Source organism: Mytilus trossulus, unplaced genomic scaffold, assembly GCF_036588685.1.
Source record: "Mytilus trossulus isolate FHL-02 unplaced genomic scaffold, PNRI_Mtr1.1.1.hap1 h1tg000158l__unscaffolded, whole genome shotgun sequence".
NCBI lineage: Eukaryota > Metazoa > Mollusca > Bivalvia > Mytilida > Mytilidae > Mytilus > Mytilus trossulus.
Genome location: NW_026963304.1, coordinates 2,149,750 through 2,160,010, shown reverse-complemented (window position 1 = coordinate 2,160,010; position 10,261 = coordinate 2,149,750). Strand labels below are relative to the sequence as shown.

General features: G+C 31.1%; 1 protein-coding gene across 1 annotated transcript; it reads right to left on the bottom strand.

The window, feature by feature from the left end:
* Positions 1–5,705: 5,705 nt before the first annotated feature.
* On the bottom strand, positions 5,706–7,955 carry LOC134700488 (cholecystokinin receptor type A-like). Its single transcript, XM_063561877.1, has one exon. The coding sequence runs from the start codon at positions 7,548–7,550 to the stop codon at positions 6,198–6,200; it is 1,353 nt and encodes a 450-aa protein (XP_063417947.1). The 5' UTR covers positions 7,551–7,955; the 3' UTR covers positions 5,706–6,197.
* Between the last annotated feature and the right edge of the window lie 2,306 nt (positions 7,956–10,261).

The following is a 10,261-nucleotide window of genomic DNA, read 5'->3' as shown; positions in this document are numbered from 1 at the left end:
TGGCAATCGTACCACATCTCCTTTTTCTATATATACACTTTCAATATTTATTATTTTCAGTATTTTTCCTTTTAAAAAAGCTTTCTATGTTTGTTCTTTTCTCTATCTAGCGTCATGAGTAGTTACTAGTATTGTATCTCTCTATCTAGCGTCATGAGTAGTTACTAGTATTGTATCTCTATATCTGGCGTCATGAGTAGTTACTAGTATTGTATCTGTCTATCTAGCGTCATGAGTAGTTACTAGTATTGTATCTCTCTATCTAGCGTCATGAGTACATTTTGGAAATAAGTATGGCATTCATTATCACTGAACTACATTGTAGTATATATTTGTTTAGGGACCAACTTAAGGACGCCTCCGGGTGCGGGAATTTCTGGTTACATTGAAGACCTGTTGGTGACCTTCTGCTGTTGGTTTTTTCTATGGTCGGGTTGTTGTCTCTTTGATACATTCCCCATTTCCATTCTCAATTTTATTATTGTATTTCTCTCTGTAAATCATTTACTGGCCTTGTTTATCGCTCTTAATTGTATTTACTGGTAATGTATCATGTTTCTCTATATGTCATGATCTGTTATTCTAATGCAATTAGTTTGTAACGATAATTTTCATTGGACGTTGATAAATATTTTGAGGGGTTAGATTCCACGTTCTACCAGTCCGTAACTAAGAAAGCCACCATTTTGAATTCCGATTTTTTTTGGATATGTAATTTCTCAAAAAATTAACAAGATATTCTCATTTTGAGCCTCAAAATCTTCTTTTTGTCTATATTGAAACCATTATGAAGCGTACGAAAAGTAAAAATACGTTTAGAATTCATGTTTGACATCCAGATTAAACACATGACGTCACACTGTTAAGATGCTAAAAACAATGCGACAGTTTCGCGGACTTTTTCATTAATGCCATTTTTAAGCCAAAAAATAACATTTATTTTAAGATGCGGCATTAGAATGGAGATAACTGTATTGTATTTTAAGCTTGGCCTTCGTAAAACTTGATTTTACTGTCGCAAATATCCGTTTACCTATCTCCGCTCCGCGTCGCTAGGTAAACTCAATTTGCGACAGTAAAATCTACGTTTTACGAAGGCCAAGCTTAAAATACAATACAGTTATCTCCTAATTTTATTTTCTCTGTATAGCAATTACTGGTATTGTATTTTTTTCTGTTTATGATAACTTGCTGGTAGAATTGTATTTTTCTATGTATATCAGTTACTGGTATAACTGTAGTTCTCTATGTATATCAGTTACTGGTATAACTGTATTTCACTATGTATAGCAGTAACTGGAAGTTACTGGAAGAAGTATATTCATCTATGTATAACAGCTATTGGTAGAATTGTATTTCTCTCTGTGAAGCAGTTACTGGTAGTATTTTATTTCTATGTATATCAGTTACTGGTAGAATTGTATTTCTCTATGTATAGCAGTTACTGGTAGTATTGTATTTCTCTATGTATAGCAGTAACTGGTAGTATTGTATTTCTCTATGTATAGCAGTAACTGGTAGTATTGTATTTCTCTATGTAAAGCAGTTACTGGTGGAATTGTATTTCTCTATGTATAACAGTTACTGGTGGTATTGTATTTCTCTATGTATAACAGTTACTGGTAGTATTATATTTTTCTATGTATAGCAGTAACTGGTAGTATTGTATTTCTCTATGTATAGCAGTAACTGGTAGTATTGTATTTCTCTATGTATAGCAGTAACTGGTAGTATTGTATTTCTCTATGTAAAGCAGTTACTGGTGGAATTGTATTTCTCTATGTATAGCAGTCACTGGTAGTATTGTATTTCTCTATGTAAAGCAGTAACTGGTATATATGTATTTCTTTATGTAAAGCAGTAACTGGCAGTATTGTATTTCGCTATGTATAGCAGTAACTGGTAGTATTGTATTTCTCTATGTATATCAGTTACTGGTAGTATTGTATTTCTCAATGTATATCAGTTACTGGTAGTATTGTATATCTCTATGTATAGCAGTTACTGGTAGTATTGTATTTCTCAATGTATATCAGTTACTGGTAGTATTGTATTTCTCAATGTATAGCAGTTACTGGTAGTATTGTATTTCTCTTTGTATAGCAGTAACTGGTAGTATTGTATTTCTCTCTGTGTAGCAGTTACTGGTAGTATTTTATTTCTATGTATAGTAGTTACTAGTAGTATTGTATTTATCTATGTATAGAAGTTACTAGTAGTATTGTATTTCTCTTTGTATAGCAGTAACTGGTAGTATTGTATTTCTCTCTGTGTAGCAGTTACTGGTAGAATTGTATTTCTCTATGTATAGCAGTTACTGGTATATATATGTTTCTCTATGTATAGCAGTTAGTGAGTATTGAATTTCTTTCTGTTTATCACTTGCTGGTAGAAATGTATTTCTCTATGTATATCAGTTACTGTTAGAACTGTATTTCTCTAGGTATAGCAGTTACTTGAAGAAGTGTAATTATCTATGTATCACAGTTATTGGTAAAATTGTATTTCTCTCTGTATAGCAGTTACTAGTATATATGTATTTCTCTATGTTTAGCAGATACTTGTATATATGTATTTCTCTATATATACATGTAGCAGTTACTAGTATATATGTATTTCTCTATGTATAGCAGTTACTGGTAGAATTGTTTTTTCTCTATGTATAGCAGTTACTAGTATATATGTATTTCTCTATGTTTAGCAGATACTGGATATATGTATTTCTCTATATATACATGTAGCAGTTACTAGTATATATGTATTTCTCTATGTTTAGCAGTTACTGGTATAATTGTATTTCTCTATGTATAGCAGTTACTGGTAGTATTGTATTTCTCTGTGTTTAGCAATTATTAGTAGTATTGTATTTCTCTATGTATAGCAATTATTAGTAGTATTGTATTTCTCTGTGTATAGCAATTATTAGTAGTATTGTATTTCTCTGTGTATAGCAATTATTTGTAGTATTGTATTTCTCTGTGTTTAGCAGTTACTGGTATAATTGTATTTCTCTATGTATAGCAGTTACTGGTAGTATTGTATTTCTCTGTGTATAGCAATTATTAGTAGTATTGTATTTCTCTGTGTATAGCAATTATTAGTAGTATTGTATTTCTCTGTGTATAGCAATTATTAGTAGTATTGTATTTCTCTGTGTATAGCAATTATTAGTAGTATTGTATTTCTCTATGTATAGCAATTATTTGTAGTATTGTATTTCTCTGTGTATAGCAGTTACTGGTAGTATTGTATTTCTCTGTGTATAGCAATTATTAGTAGTATTGTATTTCTCTATGTATAGCAATTATTAGTAGTATTGTATTTCTCTGTGTATAGCAATTATTAGTAGTATTGTATTTCTCTGTGTATAGCAATTATTTGTAGTATTGTATTTCTCTGTGTTTAGCAGTTACTGGTATAATTGTATTTCTCTATGTATAGCAGTTACTGGTAGTATTGTATTTCTCTGTGTATAGCAATTATTAGTAGTATTGTATTTCTCTGTGTATAGCAATTATTAGTAGTATTGTATTTCTCTGTGTATAGCAATTATTAGTAGTATTGTATTTCTCTATGTATAGCAATTATTAGTAGTATTGTATTTCTCTATGTATAGCAATTATTAGTAGTATTGTATTGCTCTATGTTTAGCAGTTACTGGTATAATTGTATTTCTCTATGTATAGCAGTTACTGGTAGTATTGTATTTCTCTGTGTATAGCAATTATTAGTAGTATTGTATTTCTCTATGTATAGCAATTATTAGTAGTATTGTATTTCTCTGTGTATAGCAATTATTAGTAGTATTGTATTTCTCTGTGTATAGCAATTATTAGTAGTATTGTATTTCTCTGTGTATATCAATTATTAGTAGTATTGTATTTCTCTATGTATAGCAATTATTAGTAGTATTGTATTTCTCTGTGTATAGCAATTATTAGTAGTATTGTATTTCTCTGTGTATAGCAATTATTAGTAGTATTGTATTTCTCTGTGTATAGCAATTATTAGTAGTATTGTATTTCTCTATGTATAGCAGTTATTAGTATACATATATTTCTTTATGTATAGCAGTTACTGGTAGTATTGTTTTTCTTTATCTATAGCAGTTACTGGTAGTATTGTATTTTCTATGTATAGCAGTTACTGGTAGTATTGTTTTTCTTTATCTATAGCAGTTACTGGTAGTATTGTATTTCTTTATCTATAGCAGTTACTGGTAGTATTGTATTTTCTATGTATAGCAGTTACTGGTAGTATTGTTTTTCTTTATCTATAGCAGTTACTGGTAGTATTGTATTTTCTATGTATAGCAGTAACTGGTAGTATTGTTTTTCTTTATCTATAGCAGTTACTGGTAGTATTGTATTTCTTTATCTATAGCAGTTACTGGTAGTATTGTATTTTCTATGTATAGCAGTTACTGGTAGTATTGTTTTTCTTTATCTATAGCAGTTACTGGTAGTATTGTATTTTCTATGTATAGCAGTTACTGGTAGTATTGTATTTCTCTATGTATAGCAGTTACTGGTGATATTGTATTTCTCTATGTATATCAGTTACTGATAGTATTGTATTTCTCTATGTATCGCAGTTACTGGTGGTATTGTATTTCTCTATGTATAGCAGTTATTGGTATAAATGTATTCCTCTATGTATATCAGTTACTGGTAGTATTGTATTTCTCAATGTATAGCAGTTACTGGTAGTATTGTATATCTCTATGTATAGCAGTTACTGGTAGTATTGTATTTCTCTATGTATAGCAGTGACTGGTAGAATTGTATTTCTCTATGTATAGCAGTTACTGATAGTATTGTATTTCTCTATGTATAGCAGTTACTAGTAGTATTGTATTTCTCAATGTATATCAGTTACTGGTAGTATTGTATATCTCTATGTATAGCAGTTACTGGTAGTATTGTATTTCTCTATGTATAGCAGTGACTGGTAGAATTGTATTTCTCTATGTATAGCAGTTACTGATAGTATTGTATTTCTCTATGTATATCAGTTACTAGTAGTATTGTATTTCTCAATGTATATCAGTTACTGGTAGTATTGTATATCTCTATGTATAGCAGTTACTGGTAGTATTGTATTTCTCTATGTATAGCAGTTACTGGTAGAATTGTATTTCTCTATGTATAGCAGATACTAGTATATTTGTATTTCTCTATATATAGCAGATACAGGTACAATTGTATTTCTCTATATATATAGCAGATACAGGTACAATTGTATTTCTCTATGTTTAGCAGATACTGGTAGAATTGTATTTCTCTATGCTTAGCAGATACTGGTAGTATTGTATTTCTCTTTGTTTAGCAGATACTGGTAGTATTGTATTTCTCTATGTTTAGCAGATACTAGTATATTATATGTTTTGTTTTCTGAATAACAGTCACTGATATAATTGTATCTCTCTCTTTATAGCAGCAACTGGTATGATTGTATTTTTCTTGGTAAGCGTTAGTTGTCTCATCGGCAATCATACCACATCTTCCTTTTTATAGTCAAGTTATTGTGTACCATTTAATCAAAATTATTCATTATCCCCCGCAGAAATTTTATGATTCAAGACTTTATTCACAACCTCAGACACATACTTTTGTACAAGAGGAAAATATATAAAACCATATTAAGATAATACATAGCGAGATAGGAAAAACGAAACACAAATAATTAGATAGTATATTATAAAAGACAATTGATATAATTAGATTAAGTATTTTATATTTTTCTTAACGAAATGAATCATTTATATTCCCAATCAATATAAATGTATTGCATACAAATATAGTATTAAAGTTTGGTTTTACCTAGCCTCTTTCAAAAGTATTGTGAAACATTTTATGCCGAGCGGAGCGAGTCAAATTTTTTTTTGAAGGGTTTTGGAACCGCTGAAGGCCAAGAAGCTATAGACCTGCTGAGTTATTTATTTTCAATACATTGCAAGTCAGGTTATTTATTTTCAAACTACCAAAGAACAAACCATTTATTTTTGTGATTATCAAGGCTGAGTTATTAATTTTCAAAATCCTCCTCCCCCCACAAGAATATCAAATGGTCGTCCCCTAACACTCCTTCCCCCGAAAATAAGTTAAAAAAAAACCATAAAAAAAAACCAAACAAATAAACAAAAACAAACACTTTTTTTATCATGTTTATGTCAGACGATCCTAATTCCGACTATGTCAATGTTTACATGTTTTACATCTGGTAAAAAACTTTACGACTTCCTTTTTGAATTTTTGATCTAAACACCAGTAAACAATGGGATTGACCATGTTGTTTATAAAGTACGTTCTATAGAGAAGACTGGATATAACCAGTTCCCACGTCTCCATGGTGTTCCAGTAGGTCTCGTCTGTGTTACTAATCACTTCTATTATAAGATAAGGCAGGAAACTGATAACAAAAATTAAAGTTATGATAAACAACATTGTAGTTATTCTTAGGGTTCTTCTTTGTTTTCTGGACGCCATTTTGGTCTGGTCGATAATTTTGAGTTGACCTTGGCCTCTGTCTAAGGTACCTGTTCCGGAAGTAGAATCGTACTCCCCGCTAGATACATCAGACATAGCACGTTTAAGTTTTTGTCTAAATGATTTTTCTTTCTTCATTTCTTTATTGACTTTCCTAGGTATACGGGGGGAATTGTACGATAGGTTTGAAAATTTAGATATCTGTTTGATAATTGGTAAATGGCCCTGTAAATGTGGACGAATGGTGCCATCCTTTTCTCTGAGACTTCCTAAGGGTGTTGATATAGTGTCCTCTCCTGTAGTCGTCCGTCTTGATCCTAATGGTGTCCCGAAACCGGAACCGGAACCATTGAGGTTAGGTTCATGGACCTTCTTCCGCTTCCGAACGGCTATTCCAACATAAATGTATAAAATAGACACAATTAAAATCGAGAGAAGAAAAAGAAGAATAAAAAACCCGTCGTAAATCAAAGGAAATTCTGTAAAAGAATAGTCATTTGAAATGTAACATTCTTTTCCAGTAATGTTTGGTGTTCGTGTGTTAACGTCTGCAACGCCATATAGAAATATCATTGGTGACGCAGAAATCGCAGCTACAAGGGCGGTAACCCAGCATATTATTTTTGTTCCCATGGCTGACAACTGTTTTTCCAATGGTTTGCATATTTTCCGATACCTATCTATCGCTATCAAATCTAAAACATAAATAGAACCTAGAATTGTAAAAGTCAGAGCAAAGCTCAAAGATTTACAGACGCCATCCCATGTGAATGTGTATGGATGCGCTAAGTCCAATATATGATACGGCATTCCGAATAAACACGTGATCAGATCAAAGGCAGCGAGACTCAGAATAAAAACGCGAGAGGTTGACTTTCGGAAACGGAACTTGTATACGTAAAGAACCATTGTATTTCCGACTATTCCTATGATCATCAACATTACTAAGTAAACAGTCACTGGAGTTAGAGCTTTCGCCTCGTATCTGTTCTCAGCCAATAAAATCTCCTCATAGTTTTGTAAGTTCTTCTGCACTACGACAAATTCAGATGTATTATTCATTATGATAATATTTGTTGAATTAAGAATGTCTTTGTTACTCCCCTTTCTTTCCGGTAGTATCTATTTGTTCCTTATTTTATTAATTTGGTCGAATTTGCTGACTGTAAAAATTATTTCAAATCACTATTTTTACTGTCAAACTAGGAGAAATATATAATTTTTTTTCTCCCTCAAATCAGTCCATTATCTATCACTCCTAAATAATGACCGAAATAGCATATTGTGCGTCGATATAGTTTATTATTTGAAGTTTTTATATCCTCATTAACACTTTAGAACAATCTATCCACTCATTCGTATGATTAAAACGCTTATTTTTTAAAAATATTTTCTAAATAATATATCAATTATTATGTCTGTTTTAAACTTGTTATATAAACGCGTATCGGAAACTGTTACCACTTGTGTCGTGAACACAAGATATGATTGTCGGATATAACTTTATAGATACAACCCTGAACAAATCTGTAAAATCTATAATAAAGGGACGTAATCGAATGGCAACATGATTGATAGGATCCGTAACTGATGGGAGTAATTGAGTGACTTAATTAGTTCAGATCTTTTTTTACAGAAGGATACATAGATTAATGGGGGTGGGTGAGTTGGGGAGGGTAATTTCCTATTATTAGGTATACGGTGATGTGCCAAAAATATGGGTCATAATTTTTCGAGATTTTATTTAACTTATGAATGACCCTACTACTTAATGACATCATATTAAAATGGTATGCCTTTACGTTTAATAACTATATATTTATTTTATTTGGGGTATGAACTATACATTATATATAAATATGCTATAATTGAGAATCTTATATTATCATATGTGTATCTATAAACTATGAGTGATGATATAGAATGATTTAGTTTATTCAATTCATATATATTTATTGCCGAATAAACTTTATACATTAAGTTTGTGACATATGAAATAAGTAACCAATATAACTATAATTCACATATAAGTGCGTCTGAACCAGTGACAACTCTACAACGGATTTATCCCTCGGATCACCACCAGCAGTGCACATTCTGTATATATACAACTCATCTTAACATCTGCCCAACAATGTTAGATCGAGGTGGTCGAGTGGTCTAGCGCTTCGGATAAGTGTAGGCGATTTGGGGTCTCGATATTTCAGTAGCATGAGTTCGAATCCCGGCAAGCGAAGAACAAAAAAATTGCGAAAGCAAATTTACAGATTTAACATTGTTGGGTTGATGTATAGACGAGTTGTAAATATATACACAATCATTCAAATAGAGTAAATAGTCTAGTATGCTCTGTCCTCAGTTCTAATGATTTATTTTATTTTGTTTTAGGCCTTGAACTCCCAAGTTATGTACTTGTAATGGTGTTGATGGATTGAGTTAAGAAATCAACTTTTCTTCATCAGATAAATCTTTAACAGAAAAATTAAAATCCAAATTGTTAATTAAAAGTTGTTTCTTAGTTCCATATTTAATTTACAATCTAATATAAAATGTGACGACCTAATTTAAATAGAGAAAAAGTCATACATTCTAATATTCCTTGAGAGCAGAGGTTATGCCTTCAATGTAAAACATTAGAAAAAGAAAAACATTTTATATTAGATTGTTAATTAAATATGGAACTAAGAAACAACTTTTTGTTAACAATTTGGATTTAATTTTTTCTGTTAAAGATTTATCTGATGAAGAAAAGTTGATTTCTTGACCTTAAAGGTCGTCACTAATTCTTAGTTTTGTTATCAATTTTTATGTGCTTTCTCTTTTTTTATATAAACTAGACCTTTGGTTTTCCCGTTTGAATTATATTACACTAGACATTTTTGAGGCCCTTTATAGCTTGCTGTTAGGTGCGAGCCAAGATTCCGTAATGAACACCGTACCCTGACCTATAATGGATATAGGAAGATGTGGTAATAGTTCCAATGGCATTGATTTTTAAATATCCTACTATGAGAACATACTCACCCATTCTCGTCCAATGGTAAATCAGTATTTTCCCTTCTATTTTTCATAGTACATGCACTGTAAAACACTATGTACACGAATGACTCTTTATTGTAGATTAGTTATGAAAGTGAAATTTGAAGACAAAAAACACCTCTAAATTGCGGATTTTGATGTCCTTTCAATAATGTTGAAAGTTATAAATTAAAGACGCTTTACCATTCGCTTCCACATATTATTAGTAAACAAAAGTTTTCTTATTTAATTGAATAGTGGTTTTAAAGAACTGTGATAAGATATTTCCAAAATGTAAAGTTTCTACTGGACTATATATATCTGTACGTTTCGGTATCAAAGGTTTTATCTATGCCCTCAGGATCCACACATGGGCAGGATCTGCTAACCCTTCCGTACCACATAAGTTAACTCCGCCGTCCTCGATGTTTTGGGGAGTGGGTTCGTGTTGCTCATTCTTTAGTTTTATATTTTGGATTTTGTTTATTGTTGTTTGGCTGTTGGTTTTTTTTAGCCTTGACATTGTAATTTTTTTTAGCCTTGGCATTGTCATTATTTTTAGCCTTGACATTGTAATTTTTTTCAACTTATGAGTTTAAATATTCCTTTGGTATCCATTGCCCTTCTTTCCGTAGCGTATTTATTTTTCCTTTTTTGTTGTGAATCAATCGAATTGATTAGTTCGTTTACATTTACTGTTTGTAACCTTGATGATAATTTTCCTAAAAAAATAAGTCAGGAGTCTATCATTCAGT

Coding starts and splice junctions, on each gene's coding strand:
- LOC134700488 (XM_063561877.1), bottom strand. CDS start 7,550: ATGAATAATACATCTGAATTTGTCGTAGTGCAGAAGAACTTACAAAAC.